Below are 17,884 nucleotides of genomic sequence, written 5' to 3'. Positions count from 1 at the left end.
GGCCTTGGAGCTGTCGATCTTCTCTCGGCAAGAATGTGAATAACTGCATTTCCCACAATGTGGAACGACTCATTTGAACTAACTGTACACCCTTCACACAGCAAAACACAAGAGACACACACTAAGTCAGTTTATTTAGAGCACCACGGATCACACGGCACACACTGGTCCACCGTCACCCTCTCTGTCGCCGAGCAGGAGTTCAGACGATACAAAACTTGGGTGTTTGAAAAGTTACACTTTGGCTGAACTGGTAGTAAAATTGTAAATTCTGCATCTATGTGCACAAATAGTGTTGCATTAGGTTTAGGATGTATATCTCATTGCATGGGTACTTTCTCATTGTGTAAGCGTTTCGTGATGGACGAACGCTGCCCAGAGGCAGAATTTATGATCACTACCGAACATTAAAACCACAGAGTTCCTAAATATTCTCTTGCTAACTGTAACCTTTGAAGCACCTGCAGTGTACCGTGTGTTCAACAATGGTCCTCCAGCAATACGGAGCAAAGAAAAACTGGATTTAACTGCTGTTTGTTTGTCGCCGACTCCTCCTGACAGATGCAAGATTGTTTTTACAGATAGATATTTTTAATTATACATTTGTTTCATTCATTTTACTGGGCTGAACTTTTAATGAGATTAAAGGTTGAATAAGGGGAACAGGGGAGGAGAAGCTGACTCATCTGAAGGCTTTAAAGGAGTACGATGAGAAAAAAGAACCCCCCCCCCTTGGCTAGCCTTGCCAGCTGTCTCGCTGTTTGTCGATGCAGTGTACATTTCCCGCTCCACACTCTGTTCACCCCTAATGGGAGCCTTTCTTCGTCAGAATTCCAGGGTTTAACATGTTCTAATTCTGCTCCTGAACAGTGCGCTCTTTAGGTTTGACTCATTATGCGAGGTACTGGCTGGAGCTCTAAGCTGCTTTTGGTTTTATGGCTGGTTATACAGACATTTCTTGCAGTAAGGAGTCAGTACAGTGTTTCTGTACAGCTCAAGCCTTTGATAATGAAAGGTCATTTATTTTTCCCCCAGTTAGGAGGCTCACTGTTTTCTCCGGCTACAGAAACTCGTCTCTGCAGGTGGTGATTAGCTGCTGGGGCAGAAAACGTTGAACCAAAGACGACGCCCAATGCTCCTTTCAAAAGCAGCATCCACTTGCTGTGTCACAGCCGATAATAAATCTGATTCTTGTGCAGAAAGCAGAGGTGTAGAACCTGGAGTTCACTGTGTTCAGATTCATGTTTGATATGGATAGTGCTGTACAGCCATTTGAAAAGAAGACGTTTGAGATGTGCATTAAAGGAAACATGGAGGGTGTTTGGTTTCAAACTGTTTTTGCATGACCAGCAGTGATGTAAATGGCACAAAAGAGAAGATTTAAAAAAAATATATATGTTGAATTTTTCCCAGTTTGGAAGTAAGGAAGAGGACACAAAGTGTAAAATACTATTTCCTGTTGCCATTTAATTATAAAATTTGCTTAATTGTCATTTATGTTTACTTTTTGATTCTCAGACACTCACTTCTTTTGTTAATTGACGAAACAGCAGATGACACTGCAGGGGGAAATGTCAAGAGTCTTCACAATCAGCCAATCATTGTGAATGCTTCTCGATTACAAGCACAGCGGTTCAGACTCCACTGCTTCTTCAGACTGAAATCACGCCGCCCGAGGGGTCGGATCTGTACTTCTTTGAACACACACACACAAAGAGTTCAAGTCAAGAAATCCTAGTTGTGATTTGTGGCCATTATGTTTCACTATAGTATTTTTTTATTTTTTACTTTTCATTTTTTTTTTATATTTCTATATATATATATATATATATATATATATATATATATATATATATATGCATTTATTTATGGTGCTTTTTATGATGTTTGTTCATAAGCCTTAATTTATTCAGTTGCCATCAATGACAAATAAATAATGAAAATGGAAGAAACAGATCCTGGTTTTTATTTTAACCTATATGTTCCTGCTCTATAGAGCTTGTAACTGTGTATTTGACACATCAAGAAACTGCACACATCAATGCTAGAAATCTATATTCATAAAAAATACCACTATGATCTACATGTACCCATAGATAAGGCTGGTACCAAAACCAACACATTTTTTAACCTTATTTTAACACTTTATAACTTTCCTGCTCAGTCTGTGGCACTCAGACTCAAGCCCATTGGTTTCTACTTAAACTTTCAGATTATTAATAAAAGTAACTTCCTGGCAGCTCATTATAGATTATAGAGCATTTGTTGGGGACGATTTTCAGATGCAGAATGAAACAGATTATCCAGGGAGTACGTATCAGAGCGGGACGCTGTATAAGGGAGTGAAAATAAAGGTCAGTGTCCATATCAATCATTGATGTGTTTTTAATAGTTTGGCGCTCCATGGTACAGAGGAACAGTATACATCAGGCGTTTGATCAATTCAGTTTTGGTCTCTTTATGGTGTTGACAACAAATCAAGTTACAACTGAAACTATTAGTTGATTAATCGATTAGTTCAATAACAGAAAACTAAACTACAACACTTTTGATAATCAAATTATCCGTGAAGTTATTTTTCTAAGCACAAAAGCCAAACACACTCTGATTCCAGCTTTTCAATTGTGAGGATTTGTTGCATTCATCACATTTGAATACAAATTGTAATGGACATTTTTGACCATTTAAATATTGGGCAGATTAATTAATAACGACAACAATTGTTGATATTTCCAGCCTAAACCGGAGCGCATTTTTTAAATAATTGCCACGTGCAGAGCTGGCTTACAGCTAAAGTCTGTATGATGATCAACTAAAATTAACTTTAAACCCGCTATTCAAGCTCTCCATCCTCTGAGCAAACTTTACATAGAGTGTTGGCACACAGTCACAGTAACTCCAAACCATATGCGACAGCTCGTCTCATCAATTAGTAAATAATTTAGGCCCACTGCAGTTAGTGTCTGATCTGACTTTGTTCTGCAGGTAGTTTCCTATTAAAAAAAAAGAAAAGAAAGTGTAGCTTCTTTACATTGGTAAAAAATACACATCAGTGCTATGCAGCTGGAGCTGTAAACATTCTCAAATATTCCCACTCAGTCATCTAAAATATGTGATGACTCATCCAAAAGTCAAACATTATAAGGCAACAAACTGGGGTAGAAACAATGGTGCAGCATGCAAGCCTCAGAGGCTGAAGGTGAGAGGCTGAAAGCTGGGCAGCAGAGCAGCGTCTTGCTTTTTATCTCAGATTACCAAGAGTCATTTTGGGAACAGCAGCTGCCAAACACCATCCTGTACTAAACAACCTTTCTGTGAGGAGGGAATAGCTTAAAATAGAACGGCCAGCTTGGACCAGACGACAGATAACGTGAAAAGTAGTGCGTTGTTTTGAGGATGGCTGCAACAACAGGAACGTATGACTGCAGCTCAGGTGTGTTGTTTCAGTCCTTTTGGGTGGCGCTGAGGAGGGAGTCCTGGTGACAAAGGTTTGAGATACCAAACCCGATATGTCAGATACCACCCCAGCACGCCGCATATGGTCCCTAGCAACTTGTGAGATGGGTCGTGGAAGTAAACAGAGGTGCAGGCAAACATCCACACCCAAACGATCACTATCAGATTCAAGGCTACGTACAGCAGGTTTAGGACCATCCTGGGCAGTGCAGAGAGACTGGCCGTCTTCAGGAAGGCCATGGGTGCCGTTTCCTCCATGATGAAGAGAGCCGAGTAGGCCAGGATGAAGGAGTGCCCCGAGATGTCATAGCCGTGCCACTGGAAGCCGGCCCGCCTGCAGCTGGCTTTGGATGTGAACTCCTTGTTGATAACGTCCACGCCGTCAGTTTCAAAACACGAGCCCGTCGCGTCCTCGATGTAGAAGAAGGTCTCGGTGCAGACGTACCAGATGGTCGTCGCCACCGCCAGAGACATCAGCCGCCGGCCGAGGAAGGACGCGCTCCTGCTGAAGGTGGAGTTGGAGAGGAGGAGGAAGGGGGTCAGCAGCAGCAACGTCCACCCCCAGGATACTTTGACAAAATACCTGCAAAAGGAAAGGGGCATTGACATTAGCATGTAATAATTAGCATGACTACATTTATCAGCACTCTTATTTGCCACTGTGCATGGGCGACCAAACTAGTTTCCCCTTTGGGTATTAATACATAGATTTATCCATCTTAAGTAATTCCATCCATGAAAATCATTTTATTACTTCATGAATACTCCCATATTTAACACACCTTAGAATGAGGAGATAACAAGTGTTCCTGCAATATTTCACACTGGAAGAAAATGAGTTCAGTTTTTCGTTTTGGCTATAAAATGTCATAAAAAGGTGAAAAATGTCTGGAATATGTTTCCACTGCCCAAGTTGACGCCTTCAGACGTCTTGTTTTGTCTGACCAACAGTCCAAAACCCCAATATATATAAATATATATTCAGTTTACTATCATGCATGATGAAGGAAAGCATCAAATCCTCACGTCTGAGAAGCTGGAATCAGCAAATGTTATCAGTTGTCTCTAATAATTCCTACTAAAGCTAAAGAGGTGAGCTTTAAAATATTGACATTTATTTATGGATCTAATGAATTCTAGCATACAACATTTTAATAAGAGGATAACGCCTGAGGTTTCACTGAGAAAGACATTGAAACATATTGCAGGAACACTAGAGGTTATCATTTACCGATAGTTTGCTAACATTAGCCTACACAAGCGGTCAGCAGAAGCCACATTCTACCTTTGACCCAAATTACGTGGGCGGAGCTTAACTTTAATTCAACGCAGTCCGGGAAAATCAGAAGATGGTCATTTCACCTCACTGTTACCAGCAGGTCACCACAAAGCGTTTAACCACAGTGAGCACAAGAGTTTAAACTCATTATTTCTGTTAGATAACGTCAACCCTCAGCTTGCAAAACAACCCCCTATTAGCACTACTCACACATTCAGCGCATTTCTGCTGCTGCTGAAATATGTCTGTGGGACGAGCTCCAGCTCTTTCAGGATCGATCCCACCGCCGAAATCAGCAAAAACATCCAGTGGAAGTTCTGTCGGACGGCTGGTATCCTCCAGAGAGTCACCAAGTTGTCCACAATGACATCCACCGCCGCCATGTTGACAGCGCTGACCAGCCGAGTGACTCTGACGTCACTGCGGCTCAACCAATGAGGCTTTTCGGCCGGGTGTTCTTCTTCGCTCTGTTTTTAAATGTGGAGAGCAAGTCGCTGAATTCAGGTGCATACCGCCACCTATTGTCTATAATAGTGTACGACCGTATTACCATATCGCAGTAGTTGCTTTGTGACTACATGTTTATTATACTTTTATTAAAGATATGTAAACACAAGTGTAAACAGCGGTGGAGAAGTAGGATATTTTAATCAAGTATTGTCATCAAAATATATTTAAAGTAAAAGTACTCATGCAGAATGGTCCATTTCAGTTGTATGTATATTAAGTTATATGTGTGGTGATTATTGATGCATTAATGTGTACATCATGTTAAATGTTGCAGCTGGTGAGGGTGGGCTTGAATTTAATTATTTTATATACAGTTGGGTATAGCTTAACCTGTAATGAAACATAATAATATAATAGTTCTTCTATATTAGTATTTATATTGTGTATCAATTAAATAAATATACAAAGGAAATTAAGCTTTAAAATAAAGGTAGAGGAGTAAAACGTACAATATTTGTATAAAGTAGTATAAAGCAGCATGAAATGGAAATATTCAAGCAAAGTACAAGTACCTCAAATGTGTACTTAAGTACAGTACTTGAGTTAATGTACTTACTTACTTACTTCTTCTTACTTACTTTCCCCCACTGTTAAATTCTTATTATATGTTGTCAGATCTGTAAATAATGCACCCGCAAAAACCCAGAGACACAATCTTTTCTTAAAACAGCCAAAATGAGACTGAAAATATGTCCAATCAGAAGGAAGTGAATAAACCAGTTGAATGTAACTGAGTACTCAAGTGCTGTAATTAAGTACAAGTTTTGTACTTGTATTTGTACATTCATTTATGTACATTTTTAACTTGAGGATAAACATTAAACTTGAGATACACCATCTCGCTTTCAATGGGGTCATCAGGCAGAAACACATATAAAGTCCTGTAGGCTGTGTCCTATTTGTCGTTATTTTGGTGGTAATTTATTTTCTTCCACAGCAACTGTTGCTAGGGACCAAAGACGTTATTTATTGGCTGCAAAAAAGGACCGTTGACATAAATTTGAATCTAGTATCTTTCAGGATCATTGTTTGAAATATTTGAACATATGAGAGACATTTTAGTATTGAATGAGAGATAGTTTCAGCCAGACACTCCTTTCTTGCTGTGGCTCGTGTTTGCTCAGACGGCGCTTTGTAGTGTGGCATGTGGATGTAAGTCAGGGGGTCACGGTGTCAGGTTTTATGGCACAAGCTGTCCTCAACAAGAGACCACCACAATGCAATGAAACCGCAGTCACAGACACAATGTAACCAGATAGAAATAATTCAAATGTTGTAAATATTTGTGGACCTGAGTGGATGACAGACTCGCTTTTAAGACCGATGGACAAGAAAACGAAAAGTCAAAATTGAATTTAAAAAATACCTCAATAATTCATGTCTCACTGTGCTTTATCACAGGGAATACATCGTTTACTCATCATTGGTATCTTACTTTCTACATTATTTATCTATAAAGCTCTACTGTAACAAGTACCCAACCTCTGATCTGAGCTATACTGCATGTTCAAACTGAACAAATCAAACATTGTACACAAGCATTTGAATGCCCCTTGTAACTTTTTGCTTTATGTGGTCTTTTGTGTATGTTTATGATGTGTTGTAGTGCTTACGTCTTATCTTGTGCACACGTCTTTCTTGAAAAAGATATCTTGAATTTGAGTACTTGAATAAACGGATTAAATAAATGATCAAAAATAAACAACTTGGATAAATCTTCACTGATTGTGTGCAACATTCTAATTCATGCACTGCCTGGTGCAGATGATGGCAAACTAGCTGAGTCATTACGATTGCACTGGAGGAAGATACATCTTTTCCCATCTGAATGCAGGACAAAGTTTGTCCTTGATGCACTCTGACTTGGCAAACAAGCCTCACAGAAAGGACATTTTCCAGGCACGTCTGGTGTTTGACGGATTGTTCTTTAAGCACTGATGCAAGACTACAAACTCTGGCAGGACACAAATAAATGCATCTAAACATAGGGTTTCATATTACAGTGAAGACATCTCACCAACATAATTTAATTTAAAGTATTTCTGTGGTTAGATTAAATCCTTTATACACTATAAAACATGCATGCATATAATGCAGAACATTCACAATTGGCCTCTATTGCTGCCAGACTGCAGAAATCCCCGATGTGAACATGCTAAATGCAAACACTGACAGGAGCCTCTTTGAGAAAGAATATCTCAAGCAAATATGAGGAAGGGGGTGAAACTCCTTGAGACATCTTGTCAGGTTGATCAAACGGCTGAGGCCTTTTCTGTGCAAAGTGGAAAATGTTACTGTGAATTATAAAAACAAACTTCTCCCACTGAGCTCTAAGATTATTCCAACACTCAGGAGAAAAGGCTGCCCATTGACAACACTGTTTTACTGTCCAGCTGCCTGCTCACACTGCTAAGAACGATGCTTTGTTCTCCTTCAATGACTAGTAAGAACATTTGATTATATCCGTTGCAAAATGGACGCATACCTTTCAGAGAATCTTTTCAGGGGAAATCATTTTAAACCTGCATTAATTTAATATTTTTTTCCACTTGGGGGCAAGGCAATAACCTTAAAACATAACATTGATCCTAAGTTTAACTTGTTGCCTCTCTATGCACCTCCAGCAGAGTTACATGCAGCATTCATTTGAAATTGTGTTTCCGGCTACCTAATGAATATTCACTCTCCTTTTAGCTTTGTTTTGGTCTCAACCAGCTCTTGTGAGAACTATCTGTCTCTTTCACTGATAAATGCTCCACTCTGTTCACCAGCTAGTTGCTAGCCTGTCTGCTTGGTGCTAAGCAGGTAGCGTACAGTCGGGTCACAGCTTTTTTGATTAATACCGGCTCCCTGCGGCAGCTGGACAGCATCAAAAAGAGCTGTGAGTGAACCACAGCAGTAAAGTTACTGGAAAAACAAAACAACGAGCAAAAAGATGCCAAAATGCTCTTTAAAGTCGGGAGGAATGGCAGAGTTTAGTGATTCTCTTTGAGTTCATCATTGATTAAAGCATGCATCTTCTTCATACGTCTCAGACAAAAGCATTTAGTTCCACCCATGACAAGTTTTAGGGTTAGGTTGCTTAACACATAAATCTCTCAGAAACACTGGCTCGCCATGTAATTCAACAGGCTGTAATTCTAGTGTAAGTGCTGCTGTGAAAGAGTTGTGTGGTACTCCAACCCTGTGAGAGGAACCAGCTGCTATGCTGTTACTCAGACAGCTGAAAGGCCACTCTGACACCAGAAAAGCTGCGGCTCAGGGGACCTCAAATACAGTTGGTGCAAGGTTTATTTTATGTTCCCTTTCGGGTAAATACGGAAGGCCACTGTGTTCTCCTCTTCACCTTTCAGACACGACAAGGTCACTGCAAGCTTTTGTACATGAAAGCCCGACAGCGTCTCGGACCAGACGGATGATGTCATGCTGTAGGGAGTCTGGTCTGGTCCGGTCCCTTTTGGACTGTCCTGCAGAAGATTCTCTTCTCAGATTTCCTGACTCATGCCTGCAGAAATGTCCCCTGTTACCACCTGGACACTGCTTTGTGTTTTAGTATTTTCAAAACAGTATAGGAAATTAAATTATTGCAATTTTTCAGGCTGTTGTTCAAGTCAAAGTAACTAAAGCTGTGGATTGTATCAGCGCATTCACTCATTATAGCTTCAACACAAATATGGCATATGTATGTTGTGACATCCTTGCGATGTCATTTACCCAGAAACCAGTCCTCAGACTGCTCGATGGCAAATATGGGATGGATTGCCATGGAATTTGGTACAGAAATACATACTGCAAAAAGAATGAATCCTAGTGAATTTGGTACTACCCTGACTTTTCCTGTAGCGCCACCAACAGGTCACTTATCGTGAATTATTTCCACATCTAGATGGATTGGCACAAATGCATCCTACTGACTTTTTGATGATCCTCTGACCTTTCCTCTGGCACCACCAGGAGGTTCGCTTTAAGGATTTGATTGAAATGTCTCGACATGTTCTGGCTTTTCATATTCATGTCCCCCTCAGGAAAAATTGCAATTTTTGTTTGGCAATCCCTTCTTCTTTTCATCAATCGACATTATGTGTGCAATACTCATATTCATACCTGCAAAACTAATCCAATCATTCTCAGATGAGATTAGTGCTCAGCTGAGTGCAATTTTCTGTTCTTTTAGCCTAAAGTCTGTATGGATCATTTTCACATTTCCACCTTCTTTCTGCTCAGTGTGAAGCAGCTCACTCACTGAGTAGATTTACTTTCTGGCTGCACCGCTCTTCCTTTACTTCAGATTTTCAAATTATCCAGCACGAATTTTCCAAAAATCTTTAATCTACAAGGGCTTTAACTCCTCAGTCAAACATACTGCACTCACTCCTCCATGTGTCATTCTGTCTGCTATTTTATATTGCTGCTTAACATTTCTCCCCTCTTTGATGTACGATGATAGAAATATTAACTATGTGACAGAACTGGCATGCATGTGGCCACTGCTATATTTAACTGTCTGACTCTACAAGTGCAAAGGTTCACAGATAATAGTTGTCAAGACCAACAACAAGATGTGACCCTGGGTTTTAAGTCAACCATAAATGTTGTTGACCTTCTGTAGGCCCATGCCAGAGGCCCTGGCAGTCTCTTTGATGGAGCCCTCTGTGCATTTTAGACACAACGTCACAAATTCTGACTGCACTCTGCCCAACCTGTGTGGAAGTCTGCTGAAAACCTTTGAAGGGTTGACTTCAGAGAGCTTACCTGAGTGATCAGGTGTCACACAAAAATCCTCAGAGTGATACTTTGTTCATTCAGGTGGATTCCACTTGTTTCCTTATTGAATCGAAACCACTATTTTTCGACAATTGAGTTATCTCTCTTCTACCTGAGCTATTGCAGAAGTCACATATTGCTATCCAGCACAACTTCATTTACTACCAGGGTGCGGAAGGGAAAAAGTGACTCTAAAGGTGACAGAGAAGTTGATCATGTGACCTTCTCTATGGCATATCTATAATTTACATTAAACTTGCCTTATTAAGGGGCATGAATACATTATTGCAGTGGGTTTCCAAAAGGTGCCAATCACACGATGGTAACCAAATATAATTTCATAATGGATTTTGTGTCCTAGCTTTCATTTCATGTTCCAGTTGTTCTCCATGTGTCTGATCTTTGTTCTCATATGTATATACATATATGTGTGTTTGTGTATTTCTTTCATAAAACAAATCCGACATGCTGTTGAACTTTTAAACAACAACCAGTAAAATATTTCATGACTTGTGTTCTGAAAGCCAATTTCCCGTGGTTGTGATTTCCTCTCCAGTGGAGGGAAAGTCAGAGACAGACTGTAGGTTCAGGAACGAAGAAGAAAAACGGGAGGTTTTTTTGTAAGCCACACATGAAAACCCGGCTTGTTTGCAGAGGCTCGTGTTGAAGTGAGGATGTCCTCGTCGCTCTCTGCTCTTTGAAAGGATCCACTGAGGAAGGTATGAAACTCGTTTTTTCCCCCTGTTTTTACGTAACAAATGTGCTCTCTGTTGACTGATTGATTGATTAAACACGCTGCATGTTTTTGTCGGAGATGGTGACTGCAAGTGTTCGTCATTATGTTTTTTATTTATCTGATAAGGGTATATTTGCAAAAACGGATATCTCTGCTTTTCCTAAATCATATTTTTGTGCCCACCAGGAAATATCCGTTAAACTGGTGTTGGTCTATTCATTTTAAGAATTGCCGTCATCTGTTTTTGCAAAAGAAGTCTTCAGAGAGTTTGGCAGCAATACTTAATATGTTGGAGATTTAGTTTATTTTCATTGTTCTGAATCCCTCGATTAATACATATCAGAATCTTCCAAAAGAATAGGGTGCAATCGTAAAAAACCTCTCTTAGATTCTTTCAATGTCAGTCTTGATGTAAACTCGCCTCCACTTCAGAGTCGTGCAGGGAGGTGGTGCAGCTGCAGCCTCCTCCTGCTCCACAGGCCTCAGATGGGTGCTGCTGGTGTTCAGCTCCTCTTGGCTGCCACCCTGTGGATGACGCCTCACATGGGAGCTGCTGCTGTGCTGTCGAGCTCCACAGAGCTGCTCAACACAACCAGGTCCGGAGCTGAGACACAGTCAGGCTTTAGGATGCTCACTGGAGCTGTCAGCAGACGTAAACGAGCCATTTCATCCAGAGAGATCAACGCTCTGCTGGATTACCACAACCGAGTCCGCTCTCAGGTCTTCCCTCCTGCAGCTAATATGGAGTTCTTGGTGAGGAAACATGGTGATTCAGACCAGTATTGGAATGTAACTCAGTACATTTACTCAAGTACTGTACCTAAGTAGCCTACAATTTTGAGGTACTTGTACTTTACTTGAGTATTTCCATTTAATGCTACTTTTTATATTTCTACATTTTGGCAAATATTGTACTCAACTACATTTATTTTAAAGCATTAGTTACAAGGTATTTTGCAGACTTAGATTATTAACACACAATATAAATAAAGTAATATATTTTAATATATTTTGTGATCTCTATAATATGTGGAAGCCCAGTTTGAGGAGATAAAAATGACTTCAATACATTTATACCCATTGGATTTTGAGAGAGAAAAAAAGTGCATCTCAAGTGAAAAACTGCACACCTGATCCCACAAATCTTAAAATATATCCTAGTATCTAACAAAAAAAAAACTCCATTTTATAGTAACACAAAACAACATGTTGCTTATTTTGTGGTACAAAAAACTACCAAGACAGCAGGGAGCAGATGGATGTTTTAGTGTATTTTAAGGCAAAGAGCAGAGTTTTTATTTTTTTTATTTGTTTCCATACAGAACCGAGTGAAATGAACAACCCCTGTCTCTTTCTCTTTTCCTCCCTCTTGGCTCTACAGCTCTGGGATGAGGGACTCGCTAAGTCAGCAGGCTCTTGGGCATCACGATGCGTTTGGGATCACGGTCCGACACAAGCCATGAGATACATGGGCCAAAACCTGTCAATCACCTCAGGAAGGTAGTTCAGACACAAGAATCAACTCTTGGTTTTATGACTATGGTCTTAACATATATTGGATAAATCATAAATATATATATCTTGGAAGATGTGGATGAATGTGTGTTGGATGTGACAGGTACCAGCCCATCACTGATCTGGTCCGGTCCTGGTACGAGGAGAGGCATCACTTCTCCTTCCCGAACTGATGCAGTGGATCAGTGTGCTCTCACTACACTCAGGTTATGAGTTATTCATCTTGTGCATTTAAAGAAAGCTCAGCGAAGCTTAAGTAAATATGTTTATGACGTTTATAACTATTAAATAAAAGCTCTCCCCTAAAAATTACGTTGGTATTAACTTGGACAGATGAGTTTAACTGCATATAATGTTGTATTTAATATTTAAATATCGTGGTTATTGTCAATACGGGTATATTGCAACACCACTAGAATAAAAGCATCAACATGTGTTTTGTGTTTCCTCTCAGATGGTGTGGGCGAGCACCAACAGAGTGGGATGTGCTGTGAAGAAGTGCTCTAACATGTACGTGTTTGGGAGCACGTGGAAGGAGGCAACACTGCTGGTCTGCAACTACTCCATAAAGTAAGAAGAGCTTAAAGGAAGAGTTTGACATTCGGGAAATACACTTAATCACTTTCTTGTCGAGAGTTAGAGGAGAAGTTTGAAAAGCTACAAACGTGGGAAACAACTTGCTAGCTCTGTAGGAAAGTCTGCTAATAAGATAACCAGATGATATTTAGTGTAAAGATTTGAAAGTGGTTACGATATAACAATAAGTGTATTTCCGCAAAAAATTGTATTCTGCAATAGTGGTGTGAATTTCTTAATAAATTGGCCATTAATAACATTAACATTTTTTTTTCTTTATTGATCGTTGGCTATTCAAAAAGAGAAAACAACTCAAAACACATTTCTTGTCCAGAAAATATGCAAACATTGTGATTTTTACAACACTACAGAGATCTATAGAGGAAATATTGAATCCTAATGAGCCAAAACGCAGCCTTAGATCCTCAGGTGGGGCCCTTCTGTTCCAAAGTCGAGGCTGAAAACTAAAGGTGACCGTGCTTTGGCCATCAGGGCCCCTCGGCTTTGGAACGATCAGTAATCTCTTTTAAATCACTTCTTAAAACCTATTTTTACAGACTGGCTTTTATGTGATGTCGTCGCTTTACTGCTTTATTTTTTACTGTTGATTTTGCTAAATTATTTCACTAAATTATTGTATTTATTTTAATTTTATTTTTATTGTATTTTTCCCCATTTCATCTATTGTACTGTTTTATCCAGGTTTAACTCTTACCTTAGTTGTCTTGCTTTGTTGGGCATCACTGCTTTCTGTTGTTATTATTGCCTTGCTGCTTTGTCTGTCAAAGCACTTTGTCAACTCTACATGAATAAAGTTATTATTAATATTATGGCTATATTATTATGTTCATTTGTGTTTCAGGGGGAACTGGGTGGGAGAGGCTCCCTATAAGAGCGGGAAGCCTTGTTCTGTCTGTCCGTCCAGCTACGGCGGCTCCTGCTGGAGAAACCAGTGCTCCCCAAAGAGAAAACCCAAAAGACTTACAAGATATTAACGCAACACAGTGTTTGAAACGTGTTTTAATGGAAGAAAAAAGTCATCATCCAAAGTCAAGTTTTAACCAACACAAAGGCTATAACAAAATGATGCAGCTGTCCAGTTACCACTACATTCAAAGTACATCTTAATGAATGAATGTTTCACACACAAGTGAGTTAATGGTATGAATGTTTATTTGTTTGTTGCTGTTTGTGAGAAACTAAATAATGTCTTTCATTTCTTGAAATAGTTGCCCAGTTTATACTTCTTGAAGACTTCTATCTAGAGTTTTTGCACTTGTAATTGATTAATTTTATTGACTTTTGAGAGGCATTGAGCAAAAATGAAGCACTTTTCTTGTACAGATTATATATAACCTTGAATATGTTATTGATTCTCTTTCTTACCTGATTAAATATTGTTGTTCAGTGTGAAAAACTGTCAAGTCATTCCTGCAGTCAACGTGATTAAATCACGGTTGTCTGTTTGCCTGACTGAACATTAATTAAGTTATAAATAACTGATGACTCTGTATATCCCTGTATATTTATATATTGGCTTTTCACTTCTTCGTGTTCATTCACTGCTGCTGCAGGAAATTGTCTGTCCTGCATTTCACCTCATTAAATCTCTGTGCCATAAAACAAGAGACTAATGCAGCTTTTATGGTCTGTAATATGAGGGAATCAGCTGTGCCTACCAACCAATTCATAAACACACACGTACACTGAGCCACTAACAGCAAACATGTAAAATATTTTATATAGAAACCATTTTCGCCCAGCAAAAAACAAGAGCGTAAAGTGCAGCCAAGCTCAACCCTTCACTTACCGTAACAACTGTTTATTTAAGAGCTCTTTGTCCAGAAATGGAAAGTGTCTGCTCAGCTTTCTCATGTGCAGTTCTGGTTAGTAGGCTATAATTACATCGGTTGTTTTTAACTCTGTATAAAATTACTGGTAGTCTTCAAGTTGTAATCACCCGTTAATGCCTCAACAGATACTAAAAGAAATAGTTTGACATTTTGGGAAATAAGCTTACCGGTATTCACTTTCTCGCTGAGAGTTAGATGCCATTCATGTCTGTGCTGTCAATATTAAGCTACAGCCAGGAGACCGTTAACTTAATTTAGCATATAAGACATAAATTGAAGGAAACAATCTCTGCCTGAAGGTAACAAAGTTGCTTATCAGCACATCTAAAGCTGCTTAATAAGCATACCATGTTTAATTTGTTCAAAAACTGAACTGTAAAACCCACAAATTGTGTTTTCTTTCCCGAAGTCATGCAGAGAAATAGTCCAGCTGATGAACCCCCGTAAAACCATAACTTGTTTTTGTCTATATTTTAAAGAGAGATTAAACAAATGTGCATTAACATGTTAATTAGTAAGTTTTAGACTAGAGGGTTTGTTACCTTTGGAAAGAGCCAGGCTAGCTTTGCCCTGTTTCCAGGCTTTATGCTAAGCTAAGCTAACTGGCTGCAGGCTGTAGTTTCATATTTAATGTACAAATAAAAGAATGGCATCGATCTTCTCATCCAATTTTTTGGCAAGAAAGCCAAAAGGCTGTATTTCACACAAATGTCGAATTATTCATGAAGAGACCGTAAATCACATAAAGACCATAAAAACACACCATGGTTGTTACAGTGTGTGATTAATTCTGAATGTCTTAATATGGACAGGGTTGTACACGTAAATCAGGTTAAACTGTCATAGTATTTTGAGAATGTCCAAAGAAAACGTGCCTGTGAAAGAGGCATAATTGTATCAGAAGGAGCTGGATGGAGCAAAACTTGCCTTTATGGAGTGAAACAGGTGTGAAAATACCATTTTAGCTGGGAGACTGTGGAAATCACATTTTAAAAATAGATTTCAGTGGATGTCTCGCAGGTGATTATACATCCAACAGCTCAGCAGTCAGTGAAATTTCCCCCTCAGTCAAAATAAAAACTGGTGACGTCACTCATCATACACAGTTTGTTCGCTGCCACCTTCAGTACATTCTCCACTCCTCTGTCTTTTATGTCTCTCCCCACCCTCCAGCTTTTCTCTTTCATTTTTTTTATAAACTCAGTTTCTCATTAAGTGCTCTTACTCACTCCACATCTGAATAGAGAAATGTTTGGTGATGAGAAAGAGGGAAAAGCATGTAATAACTTAATGTCTATTTGAGTTTCTATCATCGTGTTGCCTTAGTTACAGCTGCTATATAGATTGGTGTCCATACGAGCCTGGTTACTGTTTAACCTCCCCACCCACATTTGCCCAGATTAGGAAAATCAATAAGATAACAGCGGCAACACCGGCCTTACCTTGCACCAACAACACCCTTCTCACACTACAGCAACCTGCGGCAAACTTCCACATTTTACACCTTATGGCGAGGGAGGAAAAAGTGGATTTTAAACACACGTTTGAGAGGGAGCAGAGGACGAAATGGTCAATGTAAATACACAAGTCAGTTCAAGTATGGAACTTCCATTTGGTGAGTATACACTTCCTTTTGTTTTTATCAACCCGGTGGTTTCATTGGGAAAAAAGGTTGAGTGTGGCAGCTGCTTGCTTTTTCTTTCTCTTTCGGTGATTCGAGGTCCGGAGCGCTGCTGGATCACAACAGATTCAGGGTGGAAATATCATCGCCATTTGTGTCTGCCTTTTTCACACGGCTGTAATTCAGGAGGTGTGTCAGAGACATGGAGGTTGTTAAAAAAGGCCAAGGGAGCTGGGCCTGATGGTGATGATGGTACAGAGGTTTTTGAGATATCAGAGCCGTTGCAGTGCATAGAGTCTAAAGGGGGTGAGAGGATTTGAGCTTGATGTTGTCGGTGCAGTTGATACAACAAGGAGTTGTGAGAAGCTGCGGTCCTGGATGAAGTCTGACGTATTTTTATTCTCGACCTGAGGTGCTGAAAACGTTCTTTTTGTAACTGGGCAAAGCCTGAAATATGAAACTTTGATGAAGCTTACATTTACATGATGCTACACAAACACAGAAACACATCAGTCACATCTCTCTTTACATTCGTGCTACAGGCTATCGAACATACAGAGTGTTACCGCTGTCTTTTGAATCATGTCAAAGAAAGTGAAGGCCTTACTGTACATTACTGCCTCTCACAACAGTTTTTTAATACAGCAGATGAAGGTTTTGTTTTTACTCGTGAGGTTATTCATTCAATGATTTGCATGTAACAATGTGGAGATGCAAATTTCACAAAGCCCTGGCCAAATGAGAAAAAACTGTGATAAAAATATATTAATGTGGCTGAAATTTAGTTTTTTCCCTGAACAGATGTTGCTGTATTCATGTTATTTCATTGAGCTAAATATTCTTTTGGAAGCCCTGAGAGTAAAGTGTTTCTAGGTATCCCACACCTGCTTTCTTCATTTCTTTGAACTCTACTGCATCAACCCATTACTATCACTTCTCTCTAAAGACCTGGTAACAGACAGTGGCAAGGAACCTTTGTTTTTCCTTTAGCCCGTTCGTAACACTGTTTTCTTCTTTCATCCAAACGTCACCATGTGATCATTCACAGTGACAGTGACGTGCAACATGAACTTGATTTCTTTAAAAATATGTGAGTTAAGAACATAAATGACTGCAGTGCAAACATTTTTGTTCTAGAAGCTTGGTGACATTGTGACTACTCACAAGGCTAGTTGGTAATCTACTGTAGCTGGCGAGCTAACTGCTAACTGATCTGTAGGACAGTCTTCCTCCATTTGTGTCCAATAACTATTAAAAAACACACCCCACTGCATGCTGTTGCCCTGGCTGACATGTTCTTTCATCATGATGAACTAGACAGCAACCTCCGGGTCTGAAAAGTGAAGCCAATGCAGAAGTGCCTTAAACTTGCATACTTTCTAATAGCCAGCGGGGGGGGCACTCTTCACTATTCAAAAAGAAGTCTGATTGCATTGAACTCTATGAGAAAATGACCCTACTTCTCACGTGATTTATTACCTCAGTAAACATTGTATACATGAGATTATGGTCTTCTAATTACTAGTTTCAAGTCTTCAATACAACTTGATGATTATTTGGTAAATTATGGTCCC

General features: G+C 39.5%; 2 protein-coding genes across 2 annotated transcripts; one reads left to right on the top strand and one right to left on the bottom strand.

Moving 5' to 3' along the window:
• Positions 1 to 2,369: 2,369 nt before the first annotated feature.
• Positions 2,370 to 5,131, bottom strand: fitm2 (fat storage inducing transmembrane protein 2). Its single transcript, XM_076098514.1, has 2 exons — positions 4,946 to 5,131; positions 2,370 to 4,039 (listed from the first exon to the last, which is right to left on the bottom strand). Exons 1-2 carry the CDS (start codon positions 5,116 to 5,118, stop codon positions 3,430 to 3,432), a joined length of 783 nt encoding a protein of 260 aa, XP_075954629.1. The 5' UTR covers positions 5,119 to 5,131; the 3' UTR covers positions 2,370 to 3,429.
• A 5,692-nt stretch (positions 5,132 to 10,823) lies between these two features.
• Positions 10,824 to 13,860, top strand: r3hdml (R3H domain containing-like). The gene is given in 6 exon segments (XM_076102631.1): positions 10,824 to 10,838; positions 11,178 to 11,498; positions 12,127 to 12,245; positions 12,364 to 12,466; positions 12,715 to 12,830; positions 13,699 to 13,860. Coding segments are annotated over 6 exon segments (807 nt in total). The 3' UTR covers positions 13,832 to 13,860.
• The last annotated feature ends 4,024 nt before the right edge of the window (positions 13,861 to 17,884 follow it).

Source organism: Anarhichas minor, unplaced genomic scaffold (assembly GCF_050575085.1).
Source record: "Anarhichas minor isolate MPS153535 unplaced genomic scaffold, ASM5057508v1 ptg000003l, whole genome shotgun sequence".
In the NCBI taxonomy this organism is placed as follows: Eukaryota; Metazoa; Chordata; class Actinopteri; order Perciformes; family Anarhichadidae; genus Anarhichas; species Anarhichas minor.
This window is presented reverse-complemented; position numbering and strand designations above follow the sequence as displayed.